We start from the raw sequence: 17113 nt of genomic DNA, 5'->3' as shown, positions 1-17113 counted from the left end.
TATATATAAATGATTGACTGTATTTTCAAAATATGAAGGAGATGGTCGGAGGTGTGGTGAAAAAGGAATATAGTTAACAACTATTTATTTGCCGATGTTACATACACCCCACTTAGAAGAACTTCATCAGGGTTAACATTGAATGAGTCAATGCTTTTTAACTTTAGAAAATTAGGGCCACCCATAGCTCAGTGGTTAAGACACAATCTTACCAATTTGATGTCTATTGGCGGTGTCGGTTCAAATCCGGCCTGCGATGTTGACTTTTTTCATTGAGTGGCGGTCCCACAAAATGAAGAACTTTGACCCCCAACCATGGTTAGGCAGTATAAGGACTCCAATGGGAGTCTTGGCCGAAAAAAAAAACTTTAGAAAAAAAATAAAAATTATAAAATAACTGTTGGAAAAAATTAATTACAATTTTGGATTTTAAATGGAACTAATGTAAAATAAAGTTCAAATTGACTAATGGAGAACTGTTACAAGAAACAATGAATAAATAAATATTCCTTTAGTTGATAAAACATTTTGGAAAATAATTGATATCTATTTATTTCTATTATATATAATTGATTTATTATTATATTTGCTTATTTTGATACAAATGTAAATTGATCTAATTATATAAATATTATGAATAGAGACTTTTGTACTGTAAAAAAAAAAAAACATACAATATAAAACCCAAAATCATGCAATAAAGATTCAAAGTGTACATAAAACACCAGAATCATGTGTTAATAAACTTTATTGTTTAATTTATAATATTAATGGTGTTAATCAAATTAATTGTTTGAGTCAAATTAAACTCGATAAATTTTCTCTATATTTATGCACACATAAAAAAAACAAAACTAAACTATTATAATTTCAAAACAAAAATTTTGTACATAATTGAAGATCTTTGAGAAAGCTAATTGTATTAAATGATTTTAAATTTTCATTAAGAAGGCTGGGATTTAAATTTTCAACTTCTTAAAAATACCTTAATTTTAAGTTTTAGAAATAATATATAAGGCATTATGTATGATAGAAAGGATTATTTAAAAACATTCTTCCATGAAAATTTCCATTTTGATTTCATATAGCATGTTCTTCTGCTCAACTTTTCAATTGTGTGTTTATATATGGACATCAGTGTTGGGCAAAAATAGCTATATTTGAAACTAATAGATAATATTGCCATGGATACGATGTTTATTAATCAATGGTTTATTAACGAATAAGTGTCGTTTCTATGGCAATTTCAGATATTAGTTTCATCCCTAGCTAATTTTTGCCCATCTCTGATGGACATATTATTAATAAAAAACTGACAATTATTAAGTCACTGTAAACAATTTTAAAAAGTTTGGTTAAAAATGTTGAGATGTATTCATATTGATCAGACCAATTGTAAATTAAAAGATAATTTAAATTGAAAATATAAATTTTGACAAAATTTTTATTTTACAAATATGTGGTAAAAACATCATTTTAAATTTGATCATTTTTTAATGCTATTGATTGTTTCATTGTCATTGTAATGGCACCATTTTTTCCCATATTTTAAACAGTGGTTCAATGTAAACAAAATAAATTACTCTGACTTTGAATTTTATGAAATGCATCAATAGTTTCAGTTTAATTTTTTAAGGAACTGAATGAAGAACGTGCCAAAAGGCTAGAAGCTGAAAAAATGGTTTCAGAACTGAAAAAGAATCTTGAAGAAAGTCAGAAAATTATTACAAAGTTGGAAGAAGGAAGGAAATTGGCAGTAGCTATGGCAGATCAATTTCGGGAAAATGTCACTACCAATACCGCACAAGTAAACCATGTCTTAAATATTTTAGGTAAATTATATATTATAAAGAAGTATTATGAGATTAAATGACACTTCATTTTATTTTAGGAAATACAAAAATTAAAATCTGAAAAAGCAGCTCTCGAGATGGAACTGAAGTGTTCCAAAGAATCGAAGGAGATTTCGTCTGACTTAGTCAAAACTTTGGTGGAACGTGCAGAACGAGCTGAAAAGGAGCTGATTGAAAAAATGAAGCAATGTAATGATTTTATAGCAAAGTGAGTTTAAACTTAATTTTTTTTTAATGAACTATTAGCTATTTGTGCAATTATTAATTATCCAATTATATTAGGCGGCCCCACGAAATGAATACTTGACCCATCAGCATGGTTAGAATATGTTGGTCACCAGTAGATAATCCCCGTATATCAGAAATGACCAGAAAGGGGGTCATAAATAAAAAATAGTTAGCTATTTTTTTTTCCTTGCCTTGTCATTTCTGACATATGGGGGGAGATGGAGGAATTATCTACAGATAACCAACCTATTCTAACCATGGTATGAGATTGGGTCTAGTTTTCATTCCATGGGACCACCACAAAATAGAAGTATACCTTCCAGACCAGATTTGAATCAGCACCACTACTGTAATGAGGCTGCTAAGGTAGAAACCTTAACTTACTCAGCTACAGACTCAGGTCGTTGTAGCTGATTGAGTCGAGACGGTAGGTTGACTTTAATTTTCTGGCGGCTCCATGGAATAGAAAATTGATCCTTGCACTCTGGTTAGTATAGGTTTATTACCTATAGGGTGTCAAAACTGACCAGATAGGAGTAAATAGAGCAAAAAGAGAGTTCTGGACAGTAAAGGATTAGGTCCATATATATAAATGTCTCTAAGGAAAACCTTACCGAAGATGAATACCATTAGCTTCTCTAATAAAATGCTCCTTTATGCTTTCCCTTACTAAAAGAATTTACTTTAACTTGCTAAGAATAGTATCTAGGGTGTTAAATTAAAAAATATATTTATAATATGAAAATTTTGTTAAGGGGACTAAAGGTATCCATTTAAAGGAGACCTCTAGTAAGTTGTTTATCAAACTTCAACATTGTTGTCTATGCACCAGAAATTTTAGGCTTGAAATATAAGCATTCTATGGTATCTCCATTTTCACTAAATTTTTTATAAACCTCATCCAACATGGTCATTCAATGCCCAGTTAAGGTCAGAGAATTCAAGCCGAAGGTTAATATTATTTAGGAGAATGGCCTTGTTGGCAGTCAAGAAGAACAACAAAATAGTAGAAACTATTTATTGGATGCCGACTTATGGAAAGGACAAGATACAATTAAGCAGAAAATATGGCAAATGTAATAAAAATAAATAAAATTAATGATATTATAAATTCTAAACTTCTGAGCACACTCTATTCCTTAACCGTTCTTTTAATTTGGATGAAATAGTATCTTAGCTACAGTTCCTATCTATGAAAAAATACTTATTCCTTAATTAATCCCCATCTATGTTTGATCTAATTCTGTGAATCACAAAGCAACCATCCTTGATCATTAGAGCTGACACAATCTGCTAGCTAAGATATAAACTACAATGATAACAAAAACAATGTATTATTTCTTATAAATAATTTGATTGTAAAAATTAATAACCACATTAAGTATTATATTTCTAAATGTATTATTTGAATAAATAAAGATTACAATAGAATCTTCTGGTCCACTAAAAGATGCATCTTACACATAGCATCTCTTGATGATGTTTAATAGTCCCAGAGAGATAAATTAGCACAACCTGACAAACTGAAGTGTCCATTTCCAGCCGGAATGGTCCCTCCCATTCTTATGTTAGCCCCCGGCTATTATGCCACCTATGTAATCCCGCCTTCAGCCTATCCTGTAAACAAGTCTTATAATGCCATATGGCAAATCAAGATGCAATGTAAATATGTATATATATTCTTTTGGTATTGTATATATTTGTAAACTGTACATATTGAAACAATGAAAAGGTTAGAAAAAAAAAACTGAAGTGTGAATTTCCCCTTTAGGGAATTCTCTTTGGGAGGCACTAACAACTATACATAGTGAATCAGTACTTTCTAGTACAATTTTTAGAAATGATTATTGGACTTTTAATTCACTTCTACCTACTCTGAATCTCTCCACCTTCCTAAACCTTTTCTTCCTGTCGTAAGGACCTCTCCTAACCTATGAACACACTTAGTCAAGGCCTTCTGGTATAGAGTATCTCACATTTTCGATTGGAGTTGAAACTAATTTAATTGTGCACAATTACCTCGACAACATAAACGTTATGTTTCTCTTATTTATTAACAATTTTGTTCATATTAAAAAATACTTATTTCATACTATGTTCCTACCACTAACACCTGTTGAACAGATTCGATACTTAGGACTCCATCTTGACAAGAGACTTACTTGGAATCCACACACAAGACTGAAACGACAAGAAACTGCTCGTAGATTCCGATTGCTACAACACTTACTTGACAAACGCTCTAAACTTCCCATTCATTACAAAAAATTAGTATACACTACAATAATCAGACCAATTTGGACATATGGAATTGAGCTCTGGGGCTCCACCAAACCATCAAATTCTTCCCGCATCCAATCGTTACAATCCAAAATCCTACGTAAAATCCTTGATGCTCCTTATTACGTCACAAATAAACTCATTCATAAAGACCTTAACATCCCATTCGTTGCAGATTTGACCCAAAACAGATATGCGTCTTTTTATTCCAAACTCCTTAACCATCCTAACCCATTAATTCTTAATCTTTCATCCTTAACAATCCCTGATAATCCACCGAGGCGTCTGAAAAGAAGATGGCCACGGGACCTTCTAGTTTAAATTAATGTTTGAAGTACCACCAATGGGTGGTTCCTTCCCAAGATTTTCAAGTGTATATGAAACATACTACATATTTACCTATTGTATTATTTTGTACAGTTGTAAATTACAATAAATAAATAATAAAAAAAAAATACTATGTTCCTAATCCTATTTATTTCTAATTAATATCCCCTCTAGTCTATTTACCCTTCCTTTTTATTTTGTCTCTTTGATAATTGCACTTTATCCGTGATAAATCTGTCTCTCTTAAATACCAAATATCAGTAATTTAATTTCAAAAGACAAATAGATGTGTGTTGCTAAGAAACAGCAATTGTTAAAGGAACAAAATGGGAAAAGATTAACTTATTGATACAAGAAAATAAATAAATGTTATGAAAGATTGACCTAGTTAAGGTTATAATTATAAAAAAAAAAATCAGACAAATGGTTTAATAATTGAAGATTATAAAATAAGCTTTAGCTTAATAAATGATTTATAATATTACAGTAATATTAAATATTTACATTTTAAATGATTGATTACTTAATAATGTAAAAATAAGTTAGAATTTTCATTTAAGATTAGCCATTAAAAATAATTATTAGACAATGTATAGATTCTTGAAAGATTATTAATATAGCTTATAAAAAAATAATTTCGCCGGTTGGTTCCAGGATATTTGGGGTAAACTATACTATCACTGTATATCTAACTTCAATTCAGCTATAATTGGTAAACTTTACTTTCTGTTTTATTAATCCTTTGTGTATTTTAATGTCTGGAACACATCCAGCCTCTATAAAATGGAAAACTTTTGTTTTATTTAATTTCATCTTACTGCTTAGGAATAATTTTTTTTTCTTAAATTGATAAAATATTTTTTAAATAATTGTGTGCTTTTCAATATGGTCAGAAGTTCTATAAACGATCCAGAAGTTGTGAAATTATTGGAAAAGCACAAAAGAGCTTATGGGGAGCTTCAACATGAAAAAAAGAAGAAAGAAATGGAATTGAGGAATCGTTGCAATGGACTCCTCAAAGAAATAGAGGCTGCAACCAATAATGCTGACAAGAGGTAAATTCCATTGCATCTTTCGTTAACATACAAATAAAAAATAAAAATCATAATTATAAAAAGTGATTTAAAAATCATATTAAAGAATACCACTTTGCTGCTTTATGTTTTAAGACTGAGATTTGTGATAGTTTATTGTAGGGGGGATTCACCTCAAAACTTACCTCAGTTTTTATGATTAAAATGTCTCTATTATTCAACAAGCTATTCTAAGAAACTTAATTAACCCTTTATAATAGCCAAGGTCCATATGAGGTTAATTTAAGGTTGAATATAGAGTTTATAATATTTAAATATCAGAAATATTTTTTATGGGTAAAACTTCTAAAATAAATATACAACTAAACATCTTTAGTGTTTTGTTTGAATTTAGTATTCAAATGTATAAAGAAAATCAATATATCACAGCGAAAACCTCTAGAAATCTGTCAGTAATATCCCTTGATAAATAATTTAATCAATATATGATAGACTATAATAGGCTAATCAGTAATAGAGTTGGCTGAAAAAAGTATAAACAAGATAAATTTTTGTTTGGAAAAAATTCATTTTTAAAATTTGCATTAAATAATTATATCTCATTATGATTAATTTGAAATAGGCACCTGCATATTCAAATGATCTCAAGTCCTATAGAAATAAGACAATGATTGAAATAAATACAACTCGTATCAGAGTTTATTCTGCGGTGATTGATATTTTCAATTCCTAATTTTTGTTAAATTGAACTAGTTTATACATTAAAATTGTTTAGTAATAACCAATAATTTCCTTCTTAAAAAATTATTTAATTTTATAAATTTTTTTTTACCAGAGTCTCACAGCCTTATGGCTTTATCATGGCATTAATATGCTCTTAGCTTCAGATTTTTGGGGATTTCAGTATTCTTGACAAACAGAAGAAAGCTCTGTTCAAGCTTGTTTTATCTTAGTCCGTTGATCATTTTTTGTGGAGCTGAAGTATTTCAAACTGTCTATTTTCAGAAACGATTTGCCATCCATGCAAACCATATTGTTAGGGTGGATTATTCAGCTTATAATCATATAACTTGTTTTATCTTCATTAAATTCCAAGCCGATTTCCTCTCCATCTCTTATTAGAGTCTTTCCATGTTATCTCGGTTTCTTCCTAGGACTGCAATGTCGTCCACATACGCTAGTACTTTATGTTTCATTCTGACGTGCACCCCACTATTTTCGCATGATGTTCTTCTAATCACTTTTTCTAGTGCTAAGTTAAACAGTATTGGTGAGAGTCCAACTCTCAGAACTGTTCAGGCTTCAAAGGCTTTAGATACTTCTCTTTGTATCAGTACTATGCACGCATAATGCTCCTCATACATGCGATAATTCTTTAAAATATAAATTTTTTTATTGTAGGTATAGGGAAATAAGCGAGATGTATAATGAAGCACTTTTAAATATAAAGAATAAGGAATCGATAATCGATAAAATTGAGAAAGAAAAGATAGAATTGGAGAATGAACTGAAGGACCTGAAATCTGAGTAACAATTATCTTTAATATTTTTCTTCCAGCTTCTAAGAATTCAATTTTGAAAATTAATTTTTTTTCTTTAATAATTTAGATTAGAGGAAGTAGCTGAAAGAAAAAAACAGCAAGAGGAACAAATTAAATCATTTAAGGATACAACTAAACGCAATGTAATTTTTTATTTAGTTTCAGGTTATAAAGTTTTCTATTCTATTTACTAGTAAGCAGAGATGGGCAAAAATTAGCTATAGTTGAAACTAATATATAAAATTATCATGGATACGATATTTATTCATCAATGGTTCATTCGTGAATAAGGGTCGTATCCATGTCTGATAGTAAGCTTATATATCATAAAAAAAATAAATAAAAATACCATAAGCAAATGACTAGTGTGAAGTAATTACTTAGTCATAGAGTGATAGAAAAATAGTTATTGTTCTCAAGCCGATTTAATTTATTGAATTTCAAAAGTTATTTAGTATATTTTATAAAAAACAAATAAAATTTCATTTATTCATAAATAAAATTCGAATTAATTAATAAATATTTCATTATTACTAATCTATGATGCATGATGTAATTAAAGGAGGTTTCATTATTAAAAAGTAAACTAAATTGACAAAATACAGGTAATGCTGGTAACTATTCCAAGGAGGAAGTTCGTTTGTTTGTGGAGTAGATTATTTTAGCCTCCTTAAGCTTTTACTACATTTAGTTATAATTTTAACGAACTATACCACTACAATGAGGTGTAGATAGTTGACCGTAGATTAATGATTGGAGAAGTTTGTCGGGGAGGTGCGGTCAGCAAAGAACAACATAAATAAACAAAACCATATTTATTTATTTTATGCCGACGTTTCGACCTGAGTTATGAGTTATACCTGACAATTCCACGATTATCAATCAATTAAAATTTTGTACTATTCAATTATCAGTTATCAATTTTTTATCATTTATGATTTAATCATTTATATTTGTATAATTCTAAATTTGTTTGTATACTATTCCTTTTCTACTGATATTATATTTCATCTGTCACTGTTTTCAATTTACTACCGTTCAATTCCACGATTATCAATCAATTAAAATTTTGTACTATTCAATTATCAGTTATCAATTTTTTATCATTTATGATTTAATTCAATATTTTGTATAATTCTAAATTTGTTTGTATACTATTCCTTTTCAATTGTATGTTACTCTAAATGTTGTTGTTATCTCTTTTGTTCTATAACCCTGATGAAGACCTGAAACTCAGGTCGAAACGTCGCATAAAATAAATAAATATGGTTTTGTTTATTTATGTTGTTCTTTGCTGACCGCACTCCCGACAAACTTCTCCAATTATACCTCTACAATTTTATTCAATAACGTGATATATTAATGTGAACTGCTGGAAGATCGCTGATTGACTGTGTGTAATAATAAATGGAAGATGGGTGCGATCAAATAAAAACTCTAATAGTGTGTAATATTAAAAAATTAATTATATGAAATAAAAGGAATTTGATATAGTTTTAACTTAATTCTTATATGTTAGGTATAGCTTGGGTTCAAATGAGAAGCTTTAATATTAAATAAATATGAGAATTATTATTTTTAATTATATATAATATTATAGACCCTTAATCTCAGAGCGGGTTTCTAGACAATCCGTACATAATTCAGCTACGAATGACACAGAATTAAATTATTTATTAGCTACCTTTTCAAATCTGCTTCAACTCTATTTTGTTCAACACTAACCAATTTATACAATTTTCTTTAGACGATGGAAAGTTTTCTGTTTTCTTTCTCATTCACTGGCGATCCACAACAAAGAGCCCCTTCTTCTTGGGTGACTCTTCGATGTTTTCTTTTTTCAAGATGTCTACCACTGAGAGTCTAAGTGATCTCACAGGACATCCTGCCTCTAAGCCATGTCATCTATCTCCCGCCTAAGCAACAAATGATCCAAAAACCAAGCTCTCTTCTTTCCCCTTCTCTCAGGGTTAGTTCTCAACATCGATTGTAGCACTACGGTTTTATGTTTTTTTCCTATGATTTCCGATATGAACTTTATTCTTCAACACTTATTCTTGACTTATATTTTTTCTTAAATGTATTATAATTTCAATAAGGATGGGAAGTTAAAATAAAGTTTTTAAAATATTTGAATCTTCTCGACATGGCCGTGATTCAACGGACGTTTTGCAGGAAACATGCCATCATCTTGGCTTTGAACGATATCTTTTGTGACTATATATTTTACTGAACAAAATTGATTAGTTTGCTTTTAAGTTAATACTACAAATAAGCATATTGAAAAGAAACATAACATATAACACCAGAAATCATTTACATATAAAAAATAACTATTTACTCATAAAAGAGGATATTACATTTGATTAAACTATTTATGATGAGCCAACGTTTCGCTTTTGTGTTTAATGTTGTATCAATCAACATAAAAACCGTATTTCCCAGGAAGAAACTTCCATGAACTCCTGTAACCCATTTGCCTCTAAATTTTCAGAACAAGCTTTAAACTTCATTCATGCTTTTAACTTTGATAATACTTCAATTCAATTTCTACTGTTCCCAACCATAAAAAACGCCTTATCTCAGAGTCCATTAACATAAATTTAACAGAGAATTCCGTTAATCATAAAGTGGATAAAGACTGCATCTCCTTGACATACCAACACATTTGAAACCTTACAAAACCCACATAATTCTTCTTTTCTCTACATTCTGCATTTCAGAAGCCCACTTTCCTGTCATGTATTTTATTCTAATTTTATTTTCTAAATTCTCACCCCCTTACTTAATGTAATTTTATTACAATATATTTTATATTTACTATTCTTTCTTTTTCTTTTATATTTATATGTCTTATTTTTAATTTATATTCGTATGTTACTTCCAACTTAATTATACTTAGATTAATTACTTTATTATCAATGTTTCTATTATATAATATACATACCCCTGTACCCCCCTGTTTATTTTGTATATTGTCTTTCTTTATCATATTATATTTATTGTATCCATTCTTTTAACCATCCATATGCACTTATAATTTTTTTTTTAATATTTAATTTCTTCCTCCCTATTATATATATTACCATTTAATGTTTACCTAATTTTAATATTTTCTATACTGTTTACAACAAAATTATTTTCAAATATAATGTACTTTAACTGCCAATCCTCACTCTTCCAAATACGTCCTGTCAATAACGGTTCACTTTGGCTCTGACTTTCTGTCTAAAGTTACATTTTCAGTCTCGTTGATTTTCTTCCTTTATTCTTATCCCCCTTTTTCCATCTCTTAGTTTGTACTTTCTTCTTTTTATTTGATATTATTTCTGTTTTCATTAAGTGACTTTAATCTTTTATTATTCTTATTTAATTTTTATGTTTCATTGTATACCCTTTTGATTTTTCATTTACTTTTTTACTTATGTTTACATCGTTCAATTGTTTGTATCTTTTTTAGCCCTGCAACATGATGGGGCAAAACGTTGGATCAATATAAATAGTTTAATCACTATTTGAGTTTTTATTTGACCGCACTCGGAAAATCTTCCATTTGTTAATGTGGATTCTATTAATCCTTACTATTACTTAGCTATATATGATATATATAGTAAGGGGAAAGTATTGCTATACTGAATAATAAAGAAATAACAGTTTTGAAATGCACAGGGAATAATTTCATCTCAAAGTATAGTGGTAAGTGAAAGTTGTGCAATGCGTACACCAGATTTTTAATCTTGTACATGAATAATCAGTTAATAATGAAAAAAAAAAATTATTTTATGAATATCATATATTTATGTATTTTCAAAAACATAGATTTTGTAATTTATATGTTTACAATATTATGAGATAAATTAATGTTAGATAAATATGTTTTGATAAAAAAATAAACTCGAAAAAAAAAATAATTATGGATAAGACGATGGTGATTAAGAAACACTCAAATAGAAAAAAAAAATTATTAGAAATCAATATTTAGTTCCACATTGCAATTCCAAATCAGGATTCTAGACTAGCAGCCAATAGAAGTCACATTTGCTTTATTGTTTCTATAATATTAAAAAAAATAATTCAGTAATTGAACCGTAATGAGCCAAAGTGATGTAAATTCATTAAACACTGTTTTGAAGTATTGAGATATCAAAAATTTTAGTAAAACAGTAGTTGAAAGTTTCAGAATACTACAATTTTTTTTTCCCTCCCATTTGTTCAAAATTGATTGTTTCAACATACATATCTTGTTTTTGCCCTTGTATGGACTTTCTATATAAGTTATAAGCTTTTATATGTTATTTAGTAATTTAAACCATTGGTAAAATTTATTAGATCAAAAAGCAATTATATTTTAAGGTTTGTATATTTTCTTTTTTCGAGGGTTTGAACAGGCGTCACTGGAGAATGTATGTAGACAGTGATTGGCGTTATCGACATAGAACCTTCAGGTTCTCTAAACTTATTATTATATTTTCTTTAGTCTAATTTTATGTAAATATAAATTTTATATTTTCTTTAGTAACATTTTATAAACAACTTTGGCATTAAAAGGCTCAGTTGACCTATATTTATAATTCAATTACATAATAATATAACCATACTACTTATACTGATGGAATAATTTTTTAGGATGAGCGACATGAAAAAACTAAGAAAGAATATGAATCTTCGAAAGAACAGTATGCCTCTCTTGAAGCGCAATATAATAAATTACATAATTTAGTAACAGAGCAAGATAAAGTTAGAGATCAATTAAGGTGAATAGATAATTTTATAGTTGAAATCATAATGATAATAATCATTCATATCATAAAATATATTATTTTAATCAGTTTAGTGAATATTGTAGTATGGAAGAACCAAATGACAAATTAGGAATTTTTATGTAAAGATAGGTTAGTTTCAATAGTTCATATTAATTTATAAAGTAATAATCTTTCCACTAATATTGATACTTTTATTTTTTATATGATGCAATGATGAGCATTAAAGTTCATTTTTAGGTTTATTAATTTATAAAACTAAACAAGAAAAGAATATTTTGCTTTCTTCTATTGCTAATATTTGATCCTTTTAACAGAATGGAACTAGAAAAGGAGAAAGACTCTGTAAAAATAAAAGATAAAATGCTTAATGATCAGGCAGATACAATAAAATGTTTAAGAATCGTAGCAGATAATACGAAGAAGTCTCTGGATGAGGAGAGAGTTATAAAACGTCAGCTAATGGATGATGTGACTGTATGAAGATTTACATTGTGTATCCCTTTTTAGAAATTTTTAAAACTTATAACTTCAATTTTTTTTGGTAATGTTTAGGATTTAGAAAACTCCAAAGAAAAACTTCAAAATACAGTAGCAAATATGCAGAAAATTTTGAAAGAATGTGAAGAACAAAAGACACAAGACAGGATATTTTTAAAGGAACTGGAATCTAAGGTAAACAAGATTTTTTTTTAAATACATGTTATGAAATTAATTATTTTCACAACTTTATTCTTTTTAAAACCTTCCAACGTTTCGACCACTCAGGTCATTTTCCTAAAAATGCCGGCTAATTGCCTTTGTCCCATCTATAACTTCTTCTATATAACTCTTTCTTAAATTGTATCAACCACTTCTCTTCTTTCTTTCATTTACATTTGCAAACTTTAAACAGAACCTACCTTCAACAGGTTAGGACAGTTTTTAGGAATTTTAAAAGAGAAAATGACAACAAAGTAAAGGTATCCTTGAAAATGACCTGAGTGGTTGAAACGTTGGAAGGTTTTAAAAAGAATAAAGTTGAGAAAAAAAAAAAAACTAACCTGTTCAAGGTAGGTTCTGTTTAAAGTTTGCAAATGTAATTGAAAGAAAGAAGAGAAGTGGTTGATACATGTTTTAAATTTAAGAAAGAGTTATATAGAAGAAGTTATAGATGGGACAAAGGCAATTTGCCGGCATTTTTAGGAATTTTAAAAGAGAAAATGACAACAAAGTAAAGGTATCCTTGAAAATGACCTGAGTGGTCGGAAAGGTTGGAAGGTTTTAAAAAGAATAAAGTTGAGAAAAAAAGGATCAAATTTGTTTTTAAATAAACTAAACCACTCTCAAACAAGAATATATTAATAAAAATTAATTATTTTCTTTCTTAATAATTAGAAAATTATTTTTGTTAATTTTCTAGATGTAACAGATTCAGGGGTGAATAATTCTTTTTCTGACGTCCAAACTTCTTAGAGGCTGTCCTAATTGCTTCCAGTCATAATCAATTTTCATGTTTGTTTTTTTTCCTCCCATCCCTCTAAAACAGAAATAAACAGGCATAATTATTAATGCATTACGGGAGATCATAATTAAATGGGAGTATGTTGTAGAAAATTGGTATTATTATTTAATTTATAAATAAAACAGTAGATGGCTACACTGCTGCTTCGACAGGAAACCTTCGTTTAAGGCAGTTGGTGGTAGCGTCTATTAATGGAATAATAAATTCTTTGTGGAAGATTGTTGATTGACTGTGTGTATAGATGAATGGAATATGGTCCGGGTGCGGTAAAAAAAAAAACTCAAATAGTATAATTCTACTATTTGAGTTTTTTTTTTACCGCACCCGGACCATATTCCATTCATCTATACACACGGTCAATCAACAATCTTCCAGTATGTCACAAAACACACGGGGCCCTCAAGATACAAACACTAGTAGACTTTATTTTTGACTGCTGTCAAAACAGCCCTGACGAAGCCCTGCAACGTGGGGCAAAACGTTGGCTCAATAAAATAGTATAATTCTACTATTTGATTTTTTTTTTTTACCGCACCCGGACCATATTCCATTCATAAATTCTTTGTCTTTGTTTATAAAACCCTTCCCTGAATTCCGCAACAGAGTATTACGTTTTTCAACCGTATGTATTAGGTCTAAATGAGATATTTATCTGTTGGTTGGGATGAATGTTCTGTGGGAACTCTATTTTAATAACTTGAGGTGAGGGATCTCTGCATGATGAATTTATATGCAATAGATTGATTTATTTGTACACAGTAGCTGTCTATTTGATCTGTGAATATATAGATTTGGATGCTTAGAATTTCTTTGTTTTAAGAAAATCTACTAATTTTTTTTCAGCCATTTCACATAATAATAATAATAATAATATTTTATTTATTCAGGGATGAGTCCCTTTAGAATAATACAGACAAATCAATAAATGAGGGCTGAGGAGCCTCAGAGTTACTTATACAAAAAAATACAAAGAAATATAAACAGTCATTATAAAAAATAATTATAGGTTACTTTCTCACTTTTATCAGTTGAACAATAAAAAAAAAAAATGTATAAATAAAAATGAGAAAAGAAAACGATGTAAAAATAATTAAGAATGATATAATAGTTAACATACATATTTACAATTATATTAATTTACAATTTTATGGGGTCTGAATGGATAAGACATGATTGAACAGGCGGGATTTAAAGGTCGGGAGGGTATTGGAGCGACTTATGTTGGAAGGAATGGAGTTCCATAAGGATGAGGCTCGGATAATGAAAGATCTATCGAAAGCAGCGGTTCGGTGGGCCCTTGTGTATAAATCTGAAGACCGGGAACAGGTATTGCGGGAACGAATAGAGGATTTGAACTGAAGGAGCTCGGAGATGTATGAAGGACGGCGGGGAACATATTGTAATTTTTTACCATTTTTAAGAAATTTTTAATTTTTAAGAATTAATACATTTTTAAAGGATAAATGTTTTACACTTTATTTTACCTCTATTGTGTCTATATTACCCACTGTTACCATGTGGCAACATTAAAAATATATAAAACATTTTCAGTAATGTTTTTTTTTTCCATTTATGACAATAGAGTAAAAATAGAAAAAAAAATTGTTTTTAGACATAATAAGTTATTAGGTTAATAATGGAATATTATCTTTATTTAAACAGGTTAGTCTTAATCTGGCTAACCTATAATTTCATCTCTATATCATTTTATTTTTCCGATTCTATAAGATATTTGTTTTAAACAGGTGCGTCAAAAGCATGCGGATTGGAAGCAACAAATTTTACAACTTTGCCAAGAAAAGGAAAAGGCAATTCAAACAGCTAGGTATTATTTATTGATATCAACTATCAATTAAATGATATAATTTAATAAAATTATAGATCTGTTAATGTTATTATCACTAATTTTCAGATTTGCGACTGACAAGCTAGTCAAAGCAGTAAATGGTTATGAAAGCAAACTGATTAATCAGAAAAAAATTCAAGAAGTTCTTAATTCAGCACTAAAAGAGAAAAATTATCAGCTTGTTGTAGCAAAACAACAGGTTCTTTCTCTATATATACAATCTAAATCAAATATAACCAGGCAGTTTAATATCTTATAATCTAAATTTAAATATAGTAAGCTGGGGCAAGTGTATTTTTTGTGATAATGGTGAGCTGTAGCAGAAAACTAGCCAAGTGCTTATTCTTTAATCCTTTCACTCCCAGTGGGACAAAACGTCCCAGTCGCCACTTCAAATTGTTTGTAGACTAAGGTAAATGCAGGAAATGGGATTGCTTCCTTGTAGCACAGGGACATCTTGTCCCTATCACGGGGACACATTGGGACAAAACCAATAGATATTTCATGAAGTGTGTATCTTTATTTAAAGAGATGAATATAAAAAATATTGTTTGGTTGTACCACATTAGTATTATTTATTTTAATGATGAATAAAAAATAAAAAATAAAATAATAACCAGTGGATACCTAATGTTATGAGTATCTGTATTTAAAAAGGTAAATAAAAAAATATGATTTATACATATCATATAACTTAATCATATCATATTATAGGGGTATTCATGATCTATGTTAAAGCGTGTTAAATGGAAAAACTCGTGTTAAATCGAAAAAAATTGCCTTCTTTTGCCGTGGTAAAACGAAATAACATTTAACATGGCTGAGAGTCTGTTACTTGGTCAGTTAAATCAAGAATGACGTCACACAATAGACCAGTTGAGATCGCCGCCATATTAGTTGTTGTGACTTTCAATACAGTTGTCAATTAGCTCATCTTCATTCTCTTCTTCACAAGTTTGAAGATCAATAAGACACTCATAAGCTAAACTTTCACACAAATTCCACTTTTCACTCACTGTAGGCATGTTTTAATTAATTACTTAAATCAAAACTGAAGTAAACAATAGCATGAGGGTCTAGAAGGAAGGTTATAAACATAAAGGCTTATACAACAAGTTGCTGAGAAAATCCGCTAGGGACTCTTATGCATTTAACGTTTAACATGACTTCAAATAGGGCTGCTCACAATCCTATAGTTATAACATTTAACATGGTAAAACATATAACATTTAACACAACATCATGAATACCCCATATGTTGCTTTGTAATACAAATAAAAATAAACAAAAATATATCTATAAAAGGTAGATGGTCTGGGTGTGGTAAAAATAACTCAAATAGTAACTAAACTATTTATTATTTGAAGAAGATGGTCGTCAGGGTTACGGTCAAAAAAAGAACAGAATAGTTTCAAAACGATAGGTTAAACAGCTGCTGTATGTATCTAAATTATTTATTGTGTGGCAACGCTTGCAGAGCTTCATCAGGGCTAAAAAAGATACAAAAAACTAAAATAATGTAAAAATATAAAATAAAAGTAAACTAAGATATGGCTAAAAAAGATTTATAATGAGGAGAAGATGGTTGGGGGGGCGGTCAATAAAAAACACAAATAAGTACGATTAACTTATTTTAATGTGCCAACATTTCGGCTAGTTTCTAGCCTTCTTCAGGGCTAAAAACAAAACAAGATAACAACCACAGTAAGTATAGAAAAATATAAAAAGAAAGTATAAACA

The 17113-nt window shown here is 29.0% G+C and overlaps 1 protein-coding gene across 5 annotated transcripts in view; it reads left to right on the top strand.

Annotated features, from left to right (window-relative positions):
• The window catches only part of LOC106684341 (uncharacterized), a 31398-nt gene that overhangs the window by 8568 nt on the left and 5717 nt on the right, over positions 1–17113 (top strand). For all 5 annotated transcript variants that reach the window (XR_010844824.1, XM_067052424.1, XM_067052425.1 and 2 more), the window contains 10 exons: positions 1637–1807; positions 1892–2061; positions 5582–5743; positions 7124–7249; positions 7331–7406; positions 11890–12017; positions 12341–12500; positions 12579–12698; positions 15273–15352; positions 15440–15572. Coding sequence is in view for 4 of the 5 variants with exons in the window: in XM_067052424.1 (XP_066908525.1) it covers positions 1637–1807; positions 1892–2061; positions 5582–5743; positions 7124–7249; positions 7331–7406; positions 11890–12017; positions 12341–12500; positions 12579–12698; positions 15273–15352; positions 15440–15572 (1326 nt within the window). In the remaining variant the exon portion in view is untranslated. The remainder of the gene's footprint in view (positions 1–1636; positions 1808–1891; positions 2062–5581; positions 5744–7123; positions 7250–7330; positions 7407–11889; positions 12018–12340; positions 12501–12578; positions 12699–15272; positions 15353–15439; positions 15573–17113) is intronic.

Source organism: Halyomorpha halys, unplaced genomic scaffold (genome assembly GCF_000696795.3).
Source record: "Halyomorpha halys isolate HHAL.00 unplaced genomic scaffold, Hhal_1.1 Scaffold1.1, whole genome shotgun sequence".
NCBI lineage: Eukaryota > Metazoa > Arthropoda > Insecta > Hemiptera > Pentatomidae > Halyomorpha > Halyomorpha halys.
Note: the sequence above shows the minus strand (reverse complement) of the source record. Positions and strands in the feature narration are given on the sequence as shown.